The sequence below is a fragment of the Bombina bombina genome, chromosome 1, assembly GCF_027579735.1.
Source record: "Bombina bombina isolate aBomBom1 chromosome 1, aBomBom1.pri, whole genome shotgun sequence".
Taxonomy (NCBI): Eukaryota; Metazoa; Chordata; class Amphibia; order Anura; family Bombinatoridae; genus Bombina; species Bombina bombina.
In genome coordinates, this window is record NC_069499.1 from 284,719,052 (window position 1) to 284,738,083 (window position 19,032).

The 19,032-nt window shown below is 41.9% G+C and overlaps 1 protein-coding gene across 1 annotated transcript in view; it reads left to right on the forward strand.

The window, feature by feature from the left end:
- LOC128657661 (macrophage receptor MARCO) overlaps positions 1 to 19,032 on the forward strand; it is a 201,520-nt gene that overhangs the window by 72,263 nt on the left and 110,225 nt on the right. The window contains exon 3 of the mRNA XM_053712049.1: positions 10,784 to 11,020. Within this exon, the coding sequence (XP_053568024.1) occupies positions 10,784 to 11,020 (237 nt within the window). The remainder of the gene's footprint in view (positions 1 to 10,783; positions 11,021 to 19,032) is intronic.

Here is a 19,032-nt window from a genome sequence, read left to right on the forward strand (position 1 = left end):
TAGCAATTTTAGGATTAATATTTATTTTACAGGTAACTTTGTAATTATTTTAACCAGGTACAATAGCTATTAAATAGTTAATAACTATTTAATAGTTACCTACTTAAAATAATAACAAAATTACCTGTAAAATAAATCCTAACCTAAGTTACAATTAAACCTAACACTACACTATCATTAAATTAATTAAATAAAATATCTACAATTACCTACAATTAAACCTAACACTACACTATCAATACATTAATTAACTACAATATCTACAAATAACTACAATGAAATAAACTAACTAAAGTACAAAAAATAAAAAAGAACTAAGTTACAAAAAATAAAAAAATATTTACAAACATAAGGAAAATCTTACAACAATTTTAAACTAATTACACCTACTCTAAGCCCCCTAATAAAATAACAAAGCCCCCCAAAATAAAAAAATGCCCTACCCTATTCTAAATTACTAAAGTTCAAAGCTCTTATACCTTACCAGCCCCGAACAGGGCCCTTTGCGGGGCATGCCCCAAGAAGTTCAGCTCTTTTGCCTGTAAAAAAAAACATACAACCCACCACCCACATACCCCTAATCTAACCCAAACCCCCCTTAAATAAACCTAACACTAAGCCCCTGAAGATCATCCTACCTTGTCTTCACCATACCAGGTTCGCCGATCCGTCCTTGCTCCAAAATCTTCATCCAACCCAAGCGGGGGCTGGCGATCCATCTTCCGGCGGCTGAAGAGGTCCAGAAGAGGCTCCAAAGTCTTCATCCTATTCGGGAAGAAGAGTAGATCCGGACCGGCAACCATCATCTTCCAAGCGGCATCTTCTATCTTCATCCAATGAGGACCGGCTCCATCCTGAAGACCTCCACCGCGGACCCATCTTTATCCGGCGACGTCCAACTGAAGAATGACGGTTCCTTTAAGGGACGTCATCCAAGATGGAGTCCCTCAAATTCCGATTGGCTGATAGGATTCAATCAGCCAATCGGAATTAAGGTAGGAATATTCTGATTGACTGATGGAATCAGCCAATCAGAATCAAGTTCAATCCGATTGGCTGATCCAATCAGCCAATCAGATTGAGCTCGCATTCTATTGGCTGTTCCGATCAGCCAATAGAATGCGAGCTCAATCTGATTGGCTGATCGGATCAGCCAATCGGATTGATCTTGATTCTGATTGGCTGATTCCATCAGCCAATCAGAATATTCCTACCTTAATTCCGATTGGCTGATAGAATCCTATCAGCCAATCGGAATTCAAGGGACGCCATCTTGGATGACGTCCCTTAAAGGAACCGTCATTCTTCAGTTGGACATCGCCGGATGAAGATGGGTCCGAGGTGGAGGTCTTCAGGATGGAGCCGGTCCTCATCGGATGAAGATAGAAGATGCCGCTTGGAAGATGATGGTTGCCGGTCCGGATCTACTCTTCTTCCCGGATAGGATGAAGACTTTGGAGCCTCTTCTGGACCTCTTCAGCCGCCGGAAGATGGATCGCCAGCCCCCGCTTGGGTTGGATGAAGATTTTGGAGCCAGGACGGATCGGTGAACCTGGTATGATGAAGACAAGGTAGGATGATCTTCAGGGGCTTAGTGTTAGGTTTATTTAAGGGGGGTTTGGGTTAGATTAGGGGTATGTGGGTGGTGGGTTGTAATGTTGGGGGGGGTATTGTATGTTTTTTTTTACAGGCAAAAGAGCTGAACTTCTTGGGGCATGCCCCGCAAAGGGCCCTGTTCAGGGCTGGTAAGGTAAAAGAGCTTTGAACTTTAGTAATTTTGAATAGGGTAGGGCATTTTTTTATTTTGGGGGCTTTGTTATTTTATTAGGGGGCTTAGAGTAGGTGTAATTAGTTTAAAATTGCTGTAATATTTTTCTTATGTTTGTAAATATTTTTTTATTTTTTGTAACTTAGTTCTTTTTTATTTTTTGTAGTTTAGTTAGTTTATTTCATTGTAGTTATTTGTAGGTATTGTATTTAATTTATTTATTGATAGTGTAGTGTTAGGTTTAATTGTAGGTAATTGTAGGTATTTTATTTAATTAATTTATTGATAGTGTAGTGTTAGGTTTAATTGTAACTTAGGTTAGGATTTATTTTACAGGTAAATTTGTAATTATTTTAACTATTTTAGCTATTAAATAGTTCTTAACTATTTAATAGCTATTGTACCTTGCTAAAATAAATACAAAGTTACCTGTAAAATAAATATTAATCCTAAAATAGCTATAATATAATTATAATTTATGTTTTAGCTATATTAGGATTTATTTTACAGGTAAGTATTTAGCTTTAAATAAGAATAATTTATTTAATAAGAGTTAATTAATTTCGTTAGATTAAAATTATATTTAACTTAGGGGGGTGTTAGTGTTAGGGTTAGACTTAGCTTTAGGGGTTAATACATTTATTAGAATAGCGGCGAGATTCGGTCGGCAGATTTAGATGTTAATAATTGAAGTTAGGTGTCGGCGATGTTAGGGAGGGCAGGTTAGGGGTTAATAAATATAATATAGGGGTCGGCGGTGTTAGGGGCAGCAGATTAGGGGTACATAGCTATAATGTAGCTGGCGGCTCTTTGCGGTCGGCAGATTAGGGGTTAGTTATTGTAGGTAGGTGGCGGCGACGTTGTGGGGGGCAGGTTAGGGGTTAATAAATATAATATAGGGGTCGGCGATGTTAGGGCAGCAGATTAGGGGTACGTAGGGATAATGTAGGTGGCGGTGGCGTGCGGACGGCAGATTAGGGGTTAATAAGTGTAGGTAGCTGGCGGCGACGTTGTGGGGGGCAGATTAGGGGTTAATAAATATAATATAGGGTGACTTCCGGTGGGCGGGCGCTGTGAATGGAAGCAGGGGAAAGGAGCTCCGGACCCTATGCCACTGTAACGCAACAAACCCTAAAATATTAGCCCAAAACTAGCCTCAGTCCTTGGCAGGGGTCACCTACTCCTGTCCGGAGTGACATCGTTATCGGCAAGGAGTCTACCACCTGACTCCCCCACCGCGGAGCACCGCTTGAAAGAAGCAGAAGGAGAGTGACGGCAGTGAGCCGTCCTGCAACAGCCCAAGACTCAAATCGGAGGGCAGCGACAGAGATACTAATCACCTACCAGTGACCTCCGGCGACAAAGACAGGCAGGTCTGGTTGAAAGGGTGAGTTTGAGCTTTGGCGGCAAAACGCCATCTTGCCTTACCGGAGGGGATAGAGAAGAAGAGTGACGCACATACAGCGCAGCGCACTCCCCAGAAAAGCAAAACTAAACCCCAGGGCCAAAACCACATTAACAGGCTGGGCAGACTAGACATGGCATAACGCAGCTTACAACACCCAGGGAATATTACAGGCCCAGGATTAGACTCCGCACTGGGCAATTCTCCCTCACTAATAGTAATAAATAAGCAGAAGAAATCAACAGCCCAGAGCCAGCATTAGGCAACTGACACCTTTCGGTACAGCTGCTGCAGGATTGATAAAGCAAAGTGGAGCACAATTGCTGGGAGAAAGGGATAAAGAGACATTGCAAGGGAAAGTCTGGCTACTAATCCCATACCCCCCTGTAGCTGAGTGATTGAACTGACCACTTGTTCCCCTGACATCTTCTAGAGGCTTTACAGATATAAACACACAGATAAAACACAGAGGCCCCGGTGTACAGGATTTAAACCATCTGTGAACGCAAGAATCCACCCAATACTGGCTAGGGGGATATCCTCGCAGCTCTCTCTGATACCTTACTGTAATTATTCAGCAACTGAGGAGGGGACACCGCTCCTAACAGCAATGCAAGGCTAAATCAAAGGGGTGTATCCCCCCCGCTCACCCACCGCTTATGGAAGCTTGCTAGACACCCTAAGTGACCTGGTACCTTCAGACCTGGCTGCCATTACTCACGTAATTTTCTCCTTTTAGTGATGGTGTCACTTCAGTAACGGAGACTTCTCAGTAACGGTGCCTTCTTTGCAGCACACAGTTGGAATAGCAACTGTGAACCCCCCAGAACTGTATGCAAAAATATTACGACTCTTACTCCAAAAAAACAGACACAATGACAAACAGATTGAAGAATGCAGAAAAGAAAAGACACCAGTCAGAGCATCAACAAGCTTCAGGGCAGGTTGAAGATGTGTCACCCATCAGCCTCATGGACACCCACCCAATTGTTACCCAGATCTCAGCATTATTTCTACCAAAAATTGAACAGCTTCAGACAGGCATGGACTCACTCACGGCAGAGGTTAAATCTTTTAATGGTAGACTGACACAGGTGGAGCAAAAGGTAGCAGATGGGGAAACCCGTCATAGGGAAACTGCAACCCAGGTTCACACCCTACAACAGCAGAACGAACGGCTGTGGGCTAAGATTGACGACCTGGAAAACAGGTCACGCCGTAACAATTTGAGGATAGTGGGGGTCTCTGAGTCACTCCCAGGTTCCCACCTAATTGAGTTTGCAGAAAGAACCCTGCCGGAACTGCTCAACATCTCCAAAGAGCATCTACCCTATACAGCAGAAAGGGCACACAGGGTGGGTGACCAGAGGAAGCAAAGTGAACAAAACCAACCACCAAGGCAAGTCATGGTGAAATACCTCAACTTTAAAGATAAAATATCTATCCTACAAGCATACAGGAAAACTCCACAACTAGAATACAACGGAAAAAGAATCTACCTGTTCCAGGACTATTCTGCGGCAGTAGCTGCCAGAAGACGAGAATTTTCACCGTACTGTAAACAACTTTTAGAACAAGGCCGAACGGCAGCCCTGCTGTTCCCAGCCAGACTGAGACTTCACACTGCAAGAGGACCACTATTCTTTGACTCACCACAATTGCTGAAACTTCACCTGCAAAGAGAGGGAGAGGAGCGACAAATTGCAGATGAAGATGACGCCGCTGCCTAAGCCAGCGGTTGGTGCCAGGTCAACGGACCATATATAATAAAAACTGGCAAAGCTATAACGCTGAAAACATGTATCCTTGAAAAGTGAGGGGGGGGGTGACCCCCCCTTCTTGTTTATTGTTCCTTGTTATTTTTCTTGTTCCTTGTTTTTTCTTGTTGTTTTTCTTTTCTTGTTTTTTTTTCCTAGACGAGAACTCAAGTCCTTCGCTACATATTTGGGACTGCTGGAGGAGGGGGCAATTAACCTAATTGCTTCCTGATATATGTATTGTTTATTGTATGCACTAACCATTTGAATTCAGGGAAGAGCTGACCTGTCCTGCCCAGAGGCGCCACTCCGGGGGGAAGGGAGAAGGTACGGGAGCAATACATGCAATAGTGAGTACTATTTTCCTTTCACACTTCCTAAAAGGCTCGCACAACAACATATATCCTAGTACCAAGTCTCTAGATCTACACAACCAACAAACACGCACTAGAACCCAAAATGAAACTAACTACATGGAATGTGGGAGGGATCACGTCCCCAATTAAGAGAAAAGTGATACTTAGACAGCTAAACACTATGAAGACAGATATAGCAATATTAGAGGAAACACACCTTTCGCAGAAAGAGCATCAAAAACTCAAGCAGAGCTGGGTGGGGGAGGTCTTATACACCACCTATGAAGGGAAGAGGGCTAGAGGAGTAGCAATTCTTTTCCGTAAAAATCTAAGTTATAAGGTCACGCAAACTGTCATAGACCCGGAGGGAAGATACCTGATAGTCAGACTACAAATAGGAGCATTACATATAGTACTATGTGGGGTGTATGGCCCCCACACAGAAAAGAAAACATTCCTGACTCAACTACAAACTCAGCTCATTCAGTTTGCAGAGCTCCCAATTGTAATGGGAGGCGACTTCAATATTGCCCCACACACACCAGCAGACAGGTTCCGTAACCCAGACTATGCACCGCAAAAGACAACAATATGGAAAGGTTCCAAGAGGGAAACCCGTATCTTACTTAACTTCAGACACACCTTAACCCTCTCGGATGTCTGGAGAGATAGAAACCCAGAGGCCCGAGACTATACCTGCCTACACCCAGCGAAAACAACCCTATCCCGCATAGACTACTTCTTAGTTACCAGCTCCTTTTGTCCTCATATAACTGACATTAAAATTGACCCCATAACGATTTCGGATCATGCCCCGGTTTCACTTCATATAGACACAGATGCTCCACACAGACAAGCACACAGGTGGCGATTTCCGTCACACTTATACCACGACCTCAACTTACGCAAATACCTGATAGGGGAATGGTTAACATATACAGAACTGAACGCACAGCATTTGGGTGACATTTCTCTATTCTGGGAATCAGCAAAGGCGGTGTTGAGAGGGGTGGTGATGGCATATGCGGCCAAAGTTAGGAAAACACGAAGAGCAAGGGGGGACCTACTCTTACGGCAGATACTAAATGCCAGAAATAAATACTTGAGACATCCTACAGAACAGAACAGGAATAAATATAGAGAGGTTAAAGACTTGAGAGACACTTATCTGATACAAACAACGGTTGCTGCCCAAAACCGCTCTCAGGCTAAATATTACAGGTACGGAAACCGTACGGGGAAATTATTGGCTCGGCTCACAAGGTTAGATAGAAAGCCAAACACTATAGTGGCCATCAAGGACAAAGACAATATACTCACTCAAGACTCAGAAATACAACAGGCATTCACCTCATATTACTCTAACTTGTACGACTCTCAAGACATAGACGTAGAAAAGAAAGCCGCATTTTGGAGAGAGTTAACATTACCACAGCTAAATGAGGATCAGGTAGGGAAACTCAATGCCCCAATACAACCCCTGGAAATTACAAAGGCCATCGATTCGCTCCCCCTGGAAAAAACCCCGGGACCTGATGGACTGCCCGGGGAATTCTATAAAATGCTCAGTGGGGAGACGGTGGACACTCTTGCCCTACTGTATAACGCAATCCTAGAAGGAAGAGCAAAATTAACCAATAGATTCGCAGAAGCAAATATTACAGTCCTCCCCAAACCCGACAGAGACCCCCTACTCACAGCATCCTACAGACCAATCTCCCTGCTAAATTCGGACTATAAACTACTCACCAAAATATTGGCCAATAGACTGGCGGGGGTACTCCCCCTCCTAGTTCAGGAAGACCAAACCGGGTTTGTTAAGGGAAGGTCCGCAGTCAAAAATATGAGAAAATTGCAATTAGTATTAACACACTTTTGGGAGAGACGGGGGGAGGATCGAGATCGGAATGCGAATGAGGCATGCCTGATCCTGGTAGACGCTGAAAAAGCATTCGATAAAATATTATGGGACCATTTATTTACCACCCTGAGACAATTTGGCATACGGGGACCCTATTTGAGAGCTATTGAGACCATATACAACACTCCCCAAGCGGCGATCCTGATAAACGGGAAGCCATCAAAGACATTCTCTCTCAGGAGGGGCACGAGGCAGGGGTGCCCTCTTTCGCCCCTCCTGTTTGACCTCGCATTGGAGCCCCTAGCGATTAGGATTAGGAAGGAGACGGCAGGGCTGAGTATAGGCAGGGAAACAATACACCTGTCACTCTTTGCAGACGACATGATACTCTACACAAGAGACCCCAGGGAAAACATCCCTAAAGTAATGAGGGTGATAGCGGAGTTCAGTGATATTTCAGGATACAGGATAAATAAAGATAAGTCTGAACTACTATGGCTACAGAATAATGACCCTAACGTACCATTAGAAGATAACTTTAAAGTGATCTCACACACATTTAAATATCTAGGTATCAATCTGACTAGAAATCCCACCCAATGGTACGCAGTCAATTTTAAACCACTGTTGCAAAATCTAAAACAAAAACTTTTGACCTGGGCTTCACTACCCCTGACCTTATCGGGGAGAGTGGGACTTATTAAAATGATCCTGTTCCCTAAGCTCCTCTATACCCTGCAGATGCTCCCTGAACTGCTGCATAAAAAAGACCTTGGGACACTAAATAGGGACATTCTATATTTCATCTGGAAGGGGAAAAAACACAGACTCAGTTATCAGAAAATGACTTGTCAACCAGAGAGTGGAGGCTTTGGACTTCCCAACATCGAATATTATAACTGGGCAGCCTTAACAAAGTATGTGATGGACTGGTTGGTGGACGGGGGGCACTTTACCAATTATACACTAGAATCAGAAATCATCAAACCATGGTCATTAAAAATGCTCCCACACATGAATAGAGCTCAGGCAGACCCCATACTGGGAGGGGCGGGTATTTTCCGTCACCCAATAAGAGCATGGTGGAAATTATGCAGAACACTGGGGGTCTCACACAATCACACAACCTTTCTGCCCCTCAGGGGTAATCCAGACTTTCCCGCAGGATTCACCACAAAACCATTTAAGCAATGGGAGGAATGGGGGGTTAAGAGTCTAAAGCAAATACTATCAGACGATGGGTCCACAGTCCGCCCATTCATCGAACTACAGAGAGACTATGGTATACCTAACTCGCACCATTTTGCTTACCTACAAGTCAAACATTACGTGCAAAATCTCTTGAGAACGGGAAACATGTTAGAAACTGACTGTGACATTTACAAACTCTTGAAGTTGATGAAGGGAGGGATGACCTCTATCTCACATACCTATAACACTCTCCAGTCTAAGCCCAATAAATCAAATATTGAACAGCTGAGAACCGCCTGGGAAAACAGGATAGGCCACAACATTGCAGACGAATATGTAGAGCAAAGCTTTGTAAAGGTGAGGAAGGCTTCTCTCTCAAACGAAATCAGGGAATCTCACACTAAACTCGTTCACAACGCATACATAACACCCAAAATGTTCCATAAGTGGAAGACAGATGCAATGGGAATATGCCCGAAATGCTCGAACCCCAACCCAGATATACTACACATGATATGGAACTGTCCGCAGTTAACAAAATTTTGGGCCATGGCACAGAGGTGGTTGGAAAAGTGTACAGGGGACAAAATCCAGTTGTCAGACGAAATGGTGATTTTCCTACATGCTCAGACAAAGACCAGCCAACACACAGAGTTCATACACAACGTTATATTACACGCAAGAAAACTCATCCTAAAGCAATGGATGATGCAAGCACCCCCAACCTTCACACAGCTCAAGGAAATAGTAAGAAAGCAAATGATTTATGAACAACTTGACACTCAGGGGGACATCACACGCAGAACGAAAAAATTTGTAACTAAGTGGGAAACATTTATTTACACGCTAGACCTAGCGCATCAGAAACAGATTATTTACCCATTCAAAGATGCTGAGTTTATATTGAACGCCCAACTACACGGGAAATGGAACTTATTTACGTAACGGCTCGGACAGGACAACAATTGCCAGATATCTTACAGGGCTCAGGGCATTGGGAACCCTGGGGTGGCGCCTGGGGTCAGGACAGAGAATAGGTAAGCTCTGGGAGAGGAGAGGATAATTGATTCATTTGACACATGCATGTTGCATTATACCGGTATGTTTACGTTACAGAATTCAATAGATATGTGTCTTCTACTGTTTCCTTCAGTAAGGGAGATGAACTGGAAAGTAGGAGAAGGGGCTATGTTATGAAGGAGGGTGGAAAGGTGGAAAATTAAAATCAATGGTGCCACTGCAGTGATTTTGTTTGACAAATATTGCACTCAGTTTGATATGTTATGTAATTCACATCGTTGTTACTGTATGTGGTACTGGAAAAATAAAGTATATAAAAAAAAAAAAAAAAATATAATATAGGGGTCGGCGGTGTTAGGGGCAACAGATTAGGGGTACATAAGGATAACGTAGGTGGCGGTCGGCAGATTAGGGGTTAAAAAAATGTAATCGAGTTGCGGCGATGTGGGGGGACCTCGGTTTAGGGGTACATAGGTAGTTTATGGGTGTTAGTGTACTTTAGAGTACAGTAGTTAAGAGCTTTATGAACCGGCGTTAGCCCAGAAAGCTCTTAACTACTGACTTTTTTCTGCGGCTGGAGTTTTGTCGTTAGATTTCTAACGTTCACTTCAGACACGACTCTAAATACCGGAGTTAGAAAAATCCCATTGAAAAGATAGGATACGCAATTTACGTAAGGGGATCTGCGGTATGGAAAAGTCGCGGCTGAAAAGTGAGCGTTAGACCCTTTTTTGAGTGACTCCAAATACCGGAGGTAGCCTAAAACCAGCGTTAGGAGCCTCTAACGCTGGTTTTCACGGCTACCGCCAAACTCCAAATCTAGGCCTGAGATTGTGGTAATAATTGTAGTGTAAAAACTGATTGCGAAAACACGATATCTCTTGCACATTGCGCCTCACTTGTAATCTAGCCCTTATGAAGTGCCTTTGGTTAGTGAATGCTTTGAAGTTGATGCTGTCCATGCATTGTATGGGTGACTTTTTCAATATCTGATCTAATATTTTCAAATACAAGAACAGTGTTATTGTTGGCATTAGGATCATTCTGATATTGAAAAAGGCAAACCGGGAGTCAAAAAAACACAATCAACTATAATAGAATTTACTAAAAAAATATGATTCAATTACATTTCCCTTTTGCTCTCACTAATGAGATAACATACAATTCTTCCAATAGTTTTATGTTTATGATTTTACTTTAAAAATGTGCTAGTAAAAGTATTTAACCAAGTGGTAAGTAATATTATTATTATTATTAATTATTCTTGACCTTGGTACCAGGGGAATGCTACATCTCCCAAATCTGGCATATTGCTAATTAGAAAAAAGGTCACTAATCTGTTGAATAGTGTATGACCTTGTTTTATGTAAATATTCTAATGAATTTTAAATACTGGTTATATCTGTTTACTGTTTATTTTTTAAGTGATAACTCTGCAACAGGAGTTTGTGACATTCAGAGAAGAAATCTGCCAGGTGCAATGCTTGGAGTCATCAGGTACTGCCTTGCTGAAAGAAGAGTCAGCATGGGCGAATGCGACCATTTCATCATCTGAGGATGGAGGGACCAGGAAACTGTTCCAGCTGAAGAAAGAGGTGGAGTCCCTATGGGTTATGCATGGGGAGATGGCCATGAGAATGGACAACATCACAATTATTAAAGGTGAAGAATTCATTTTAATTATTGAGATTATAAACATTATGGGCCAGATTACAAGTGGAGCGCTAAAATCGCTTTCATGAAATCGATATTTGGGCTCCACTGTGTAATACCAGCACATGCTAATGTGCGCTGGTATTACAAGTTCACAGCAATACGAACGCAACCTCGCGTTCACATCGCTGAGAAACGCTTCCATAGGCTCCTATGTGATCCTTGTTGTGTTGCCATCAGAGACGGCATCAGAACTTCAGCAGCAGCAAAGGGGGCAAGTCGCGCAGCAAATATAAATGTGATGTATATGCTGATGTACATATATATTTATGTTAGTATGTGTATACATACATTTCCCATAGACAGCAATGTAAAGGCACTTTTCAGTGCCGTTTTTTTTTTTTCACCCCACTCCCGCCAACTTTAGCCCCCAAAATACTGCCTAGTGCAGTAAATTTATTAAAAAATAAAGATGCTGCCATCTTTATTTTTTTATAAACTACACTATACAGTATTTTGGGGCCATTTGGGGCAGATTTATTAATTAACTAGAGATCTGATCTAATTAATTTTATAAGCGCTAATTGCTACCGTGAGCTCGTGGTAGCAATGACCAGCCACTTGTAATGGCTGATTAATTTTCGCGTGCACGCAACACAATAGTTTAGCGCTCCACTTGTAATCTCGCCCTATATTACTAATGCTTTAATAATTTAGTTTTACAGAATTTGATTAGGGGAACGCGATTGCAAAATAAAATGTTTATATTCCTGTGAATATTTCACCTCCTATACAGACTATTTCACCTCAGAGGGTGCATCGCACAAGCCATTAAACACAATAGGCTGGGCTCCCTCTGCTCTGCTCTCATTGGTATCACTCAGACAAATCTACTTAAAAAAGAAATGGGCAGCAGCTGGTCCAGAGCAGGGTAATTAATTCTGAGCTAGATTTCAGTTCTGTTAAAGAAATTGAGCTGGTATAGGTAAACATATATAACTGCAAATGTTTCCTTTCATCACCATTTTTACAATAGTATCACAGTCACCTGACTATTATTTAGTGATATCATGCTACTTGCATATCAGTAAATATAACAGTCTTCTTATGGCTGGCCACAATTACCAGTTTGATCAGGTGCGTGTGACCTTATTGGCAGTAACACATGGGCCCATATTTATCAAGGTCTGGCGGACCTGATCTGACAGTGCGGATCAGGTCCGCCAGACCTCGTTGAATACGGCGAGCAATACGGCCACCAGCAGGGGGGTGTCAATCAACCTGATCGTTGGTGGTTGATGGTTGATCGTTGATGGTTATGGAGCAGCAGTCTTTGTGACCTCTGCTTCATAACTGCTGTTTCTGGCGAGCCTGCAGGCTCGCCAGAAACACGGGGCATCAAGCTCTATTCGGAGCTTGATAAATACGCCCCTTTATCTCTATCAGATTATGGGTTTTAGGGTTACTAATGAGTAAATTGAAATTGCAACTTCCCCAGCATAATGTAAATTAGTCACAATCCCACTTAATCCAAACATGGATCTCATGCACTGTAAATAACTGTATCCTAAGTGCATACACGTCTCAATTATCCCACTGTCCAAAGCCTCAATACAGAACATTGCACCAACTTTCACCCCTGACCCCCTTTCCAACCCCTCCTCCCCACACCACAGGAAATCCTAGCACCACTAGCCAACAATGGTCCCCTAACATTATCCCCCCAAATGCACTCTCACCAACACCCATAAGGCCCCCTTAGAAAAACTAAAATATTATCAGTTACTATTTATTAGTGTGTGTTTGAGTAAAATTAACATTTTTGTTTTATTCTATAAACTACTGACAACATTTCTCTCAAATTCAAAATAAATATATTGGCCTAGTTTATAAGTGGAGCGTAAAATATCTGCGCTTCACATGTAACACCAGCCCACGCAAATGTGCGCTTGTATTAGAGGTTAAGTGCAATGCGATTGTGACCTCGCGTTCACTTTGCATGGAAGCTTTGTACTTTCATTGGGTCCTCCTGCTGATAATCACGGCACATAACCTAGCGAAGGGGGTATGTCACGCAGTGATGGGCAGCAAATTTTAAATATATATGTATATGAATATAAACATATATATTTGTGTTTATATGTCTATATTCGCATATTAACACATAAATATATATGTATATGAATATAAACATATATATTTGTGTTTATATGTCTATATTCACATATTAACACATAAATATATATTTATATGAATATAAACATATATATTTGTGTTTATATGTCTATATTCACATATTAACACATAAATATATATGTACCTAAGCTTATGCATATATATTTCAAGTTTAAACACAGTTCACATAGACTGCAATGTAAAGGAACTTCCGACCACTTTAACCCCTTATAACTGCTATGTGCATTTTTTTTTATTTTATAAAGGAACACTAGACTTTATTTTGAGGGCAATTGGGGGACCTCTGGTTAATTTGCTGAGTGCAAAGTGCTTCTGCAAGTTATTTATTGTACGCGGATAATTGGGTAAATTTGCTCGTTTACGGGTGCACGACAAATTAGCGCTTCATTTGTCATCTAGCCCATTGAGCATTTATTTGCAGAAAATGACAACTGGTCAAAATAACAAAAAAATGCAGTGTTTTCAGACCTTGAATGATGCAAAGAAAATAAGTTCATAGTCATTTTTTATCAACACAATACTAATGTTATAACTTAGCAAGAGTTCAGAAATCAATCTTTGGTGAAAAAACCCTGATTTTCAATCACAGCTTTAATGTTTCTTGGCTTGCTCTTCACCGGTCTTTCACATTGCTGTTGGGTGACTGTCAGTCCTGGTGTAAAAATTCAAGCAGCTTAGCTTTGTTTGATGGTTGTGACCATGCTTTTTCCCCTTGGTCACATTCCATGGGGTTCGGGTCTGGAGATTGGACTGGCTGTGAGAGGGTCTTGATCTGATGATCCTCCATCCATATCTTGATTGACCTGGCTGTGTGGCACAGAGCATTGTTCTGCTTAAAAAAAAACATCCTCAGAGTTGGGGAACATTGTCAGAGAAGAAGGAAGTTTTCTTCCAGGACTAATAGTAACAGTTTGTTTTGTAGTGTGCTCATAGAAGTCTATTGGAAAAAGAAGTTAGCACAGTCGCGATATCCGAAATCCTGAAGGTAGCGAGCCAGAGTCTTTCACTCGCACACTATTTACTTCCAACATAACTCTCACACTAATATGGCCAAGCTAAAATTTTAACTTGAGCGCCACATGTTATCTAGCCCTTTGATTTTCCCAGTCTTGCAGCTGTTATAATCAGGTCAAGGCAGGTTTAATGAAAAGGGCGTTGGAGCAGGAATAATGAAAAGTTGAAAGATATTGTGACCAGATTATGACGCGTTTCACATTTTCCATTAAAAGTAATGGGAAGAAAAATGAGTTGCAAACTGTAACTATGGGAGTTTAAATAAACAATTTTACATAACTATTTTGTTTTTGTGCAAGTCACAACTGTTTGTGAAAGAATTACTGGTGTGCACCAGGATTGAACTCTAGCATGCAAAATATAAACTTTTTTACTTTGAAAATAATGGAAGAGAACTAAACATTAATGTCAGCGAATCACTTATATTAACTTTTTATAGCATAGACAATGGCTACAGATTGAATCAGACTTTTTCTTATTTAGTTGCAGTGAGTAATTAGATTCAGGAGACCTCTTACTACATCAGTTTCAACCTCTAAGGGATTGTTTCCATTGAGCCGCAACTGGGTTTTTGCGAGGTCTCAAAACAAAACAAAAAATGCTGTCGGATGCCATTAGTTATGGGAATCATGTCATGTTTTCCATCAAAAAATTATGCATCCCAAAAAAAAAATAATTGAAGCCGAAAAGCGCAAATTTGCATTGAGCATGCAAACAGTTAAAACAGTATCAGAAGCTGTCAATAAGGTCTCAGACATTACGGCATGCTCAACCAGGTATACAAGAGGGAAAATAAGCCTTTTAAGGCCTTTTTTCCATTTAAATATTAAAGTTTTCAAACAATACAAGTGTTTCCCTTGTATTGTTATTTGTAACATTTATTGCTAGCCCAGGTAAAGGACTAGTTGGAGTTATGTTCCTATTTAAATATCATTATATATTTACATATAAAAATATAAGCAAGCACATATCTATAAAATTCCAACTAGACCTATGCCTAGGGCTGCACTAATTATTACACATGTCAATAAATTTAAAAATGTAATAAAAAAAAAAGTTTTCATTAAAGGGACAGTCTACACCTTAGTCATCTTAAAGTCTTACCTTAGATTAAGCTGCAAATAGAGTCCTGCACCCTTTCTATATCATGCAGCGGGAACAGTAAAAAAGTTATTTTAAAATGAATAGTGTTTCTGGCGAGTTTGAAATGGCTGCCAAGCTCCACCCACTGATGACATCACAATCTGGGCTGCATCTAGACACTCTGCTGAATAGCATTGACAGTCTGTTGAATCCAACTAGTGAGCCTTTTGTGATTGGACATCATATGCAGCACAGATCATGATGTCATCAGTGGGTGGAGCTTCGCAGCCATTTCAAAGTGTCCAGAAACAATATTCAATTTAAAATAACTTTTTTACCATTCCTGCTGCCTGATATAGAAAAGGTGCAGTAAGATATTTGCAGCTTAATCTAAGTTAAGACTTTAGATGACCAAGGTGCAGACTGTCCCTTTAAATAAAACATTTTTAATTTCATTACATTTTTAATGAATTCAGTGTATCTTTGTATTTGCTTTTCTCAAGAGGAAATCACATGTAAGGAGTGCAGATGTTAAACACACATTTTGTAGTGTAAGGTTGGGTTACTATAACAACTAACTTGTTATGGTGAGATTTTCGAGAAATCCAACGACGAATGGAAGCGTTAACACAATGTTAGCTTACACCTACACTGCACAAAATACTTCAATGGAAACCTGGCACTAAAAACATAAATTATGCTTACCTGATAATTTCATTTCCATCTGTATGGGAAGAGCAAACAGCTGCATTCCTTACTTTTGGGAAATACTGAACCTGGCCACCAGGAGGAGGCAAAGACACCCAGCCAAAGGCCCCCACTTTTTCATAACCCCAGTCATTCTGCCGAGGGAACAAGGAACAGTAGGAGAAATATCAGGGTGAAAAAGGTGCTAGAAGAAAAAAATTAAATGTAGGGCCACCCACCGGAGAACACGGGCGGGAGCTGTGGACTCTTCCCATACAGATGGAAATGAAATTATCAGGTAAGCATAATTTATGTTTTCCATCTTAATGTGGGAAGAGTCCACAGCTGCATTCCTTACTTTTGGGAAACATATACCCAAGCTCTAGAGTACATGGAATGCTAACGGGAGGGAAAAAGAGGTGCAGACCCAATCTGAGGGCACCACAGCCTGTAAAACCCTTCTCCTGAAGGCTGCTTCAAAAATAAGTTTTAAACATTCCTTCAACGAAGGAGGATTAGGACATAAAAAGGAATCACAAATTGACACAACCTTAGGAAGAAACCTAACTTGGTTCGTAAAACAGTCTTATCCGCATGGAAAGCCAGATAAGGAGGGACACATTGCAAAGCAACAATCACAGATACTTTCCCAGACCACAATTTTTATGTCTACTTCATGCATAGGCTCCAACCGAGCCCGATGCAATGCCTTAAGAACAAGATTTAAATACCAAGGAGGAGCCTAGATCTAAACACAGGTCTGAATCCAGTAGAGCCTTAACAAATGGCTGCACATCTGGAAGCTCAACGAACCTCTTGTGCAGTAACACAGACAGGGCTGAAAACTGTCCCATCAGGGGATTTGCAGAAAGACCTTTCCCCAGTTCATCCCGGAGAACAGAATAAGTAGGTCCTCCACACCTTATGATAGATGCGATAAGCAACCAGCTTACGAGAATAAAAGTAACACTCTCAGAAACCCCTCTCTTGGCTAAGACTAAGCGTTTATTATCCCTGCAGTCAGCCTTAGAGAATCTAGACATTGATGAACAAAGAAACCTTGGTCAGCAGATCCCTGCGACAAGGTAACTTCCACGGAGGAGATGATGACATCCCCACCATATCCTTAAACCATATCCTTTGCGGTCAAGATGGAGCAATCAGTATCACTGACACTGTCTTGACTCGAGACCCTACACTAGAAAGTAATAGTAATGGCCAGAAAGGATAAATTAGATTGAACCCCCAAGGCACTGCTAATGCATCTGCTAGCTCTGCCTGAGGATCCCTGTACCTCGACCCCTATCTGGGTAGCTTGGTATTGAGACGTTATAAGATCTTCCTCTTGCAAATCTCTGCAAACACTCGGAATGGAGAGACCATTCCCCCGGATGAAAGGATTGTCTGCTGAGGAAATCCGCTTCCCAGTTGTCCACATCCGGAATGTGGATCGCTGACAGCGAACAAATGTGGGTTTCCCCCACCAGGATCCGAGATACTTCCCTCATAACTAGGGAGCTTCTCGTTCCCCCGTGATGGTTGATGAAAGCCACTGAGGATATATTGTCTGATTGGAAACTGAATAACTGGGATGAACCCAGCAGAGGCAAAGTCTTCAGAGCATTGTATATTGCCTGAAGATCCAAATGAGGTAAGGAGACCATAGGCCTGGCACCCCCAAACTGCTCCCCATCCTGACTCACAACCATAGTCACAATCACCCAGGATAGTCTTAAGATGGACGTCCCTCAGGACAAGTGATCCGGATAGAACCACCAAGAGAGTGATTCTCTCGATCAGTTGTCCAGAGAAATCTGTTGAGACAGATCCAAATGATCGTCATTCCACTCCTTCAGCATGCACAGTTGTAACAGTCTGAGGTGAAACCTGGCAAGGGAAATTATGTCCATGCTGGACACCATGAGACCAAGCACCCCCAAACACCGAGCCACAGATGGACTTAAGGAGATCTGGGGGGCAAGACATGTTGAAGCTAGCTTGCAACGTCTCTGGTCTGATAGAAATATTCTCATTTCTATGGAGACTATTATAGTACCCGTGATTCGACCCTGGTACTTGACACAAGAGAACTCTCTCTAGATTATCTTCCATCCATGGGAACTAAGAAGACAGAGGATAGATTCTGAATGGTCCACTCTTCAAAAAATCTCTTGAAGCCGTAGCTAGACCAAACAGAAGGGCAATAGACTGGAAGTCCTTGTCCAGAAATGCAACCTTAGGAACTGGAAGTGGTCCTAGAGGATTGGCACATGAAGGGAGCATCCTCCAGATCTATCGTGGTCATGAACTGCCCCTCTCAAATGAGGGGAAGAATGGTCCTTATTGTCTCCATCTTGAACAAGGGGACATATAAAACTTGCTTAAGCACTTTAGGTCCAGAATTGGACAGAAAGCTCCCTTCTTTTCAGGGACCACAAAAAGGTTTGAATAGTATCCCAAACCTTCACTGCGATAGGCACTGGGACAATAACTCCTAAGAGGACAAATCCCATACACACCCCAGAAAGGCTTCCCTCCTTACTGTGTCAGGAAGACAGAAGGAATCTGCCCTTGGGTGGCTGAGACTTAATACCTATCTAAAAAACTTGAGCTATGACCTCCAGAACCCATGGATCCTGCATGTCCCTGCACCAAGCGACTGAAAAGAGCGACATACTGCCCCCTACATGATCTAGAAGAGGACAGGGGACCGCCCATTCATGACGACTTAGACTCGGCGGGCTTCTTGCTCTGCTTGGATTTTTCCAGGACTGAGCCGGTTTCCAAGAGCTCTTGGTTTGCTCTGGCTTAGCGGAGGATAGCTGACATGGGCTTCATCAGAACGAAAGAAACGACAATCGTCCCTTATATTAGTTCATATACTCTTGTGGTAGGAGAGAACCCTTTCCCCCTGTGACCATGGAGATAATTGAGTCCAGGCCTGGACCAAACAAAATCATTCCCTTCAAAGGGAGGAAGAAATCCGCAGACCATGATTTAAGCCAGAGTTCAACGGACCTGAACAGAAAAAGTTGAAGCCA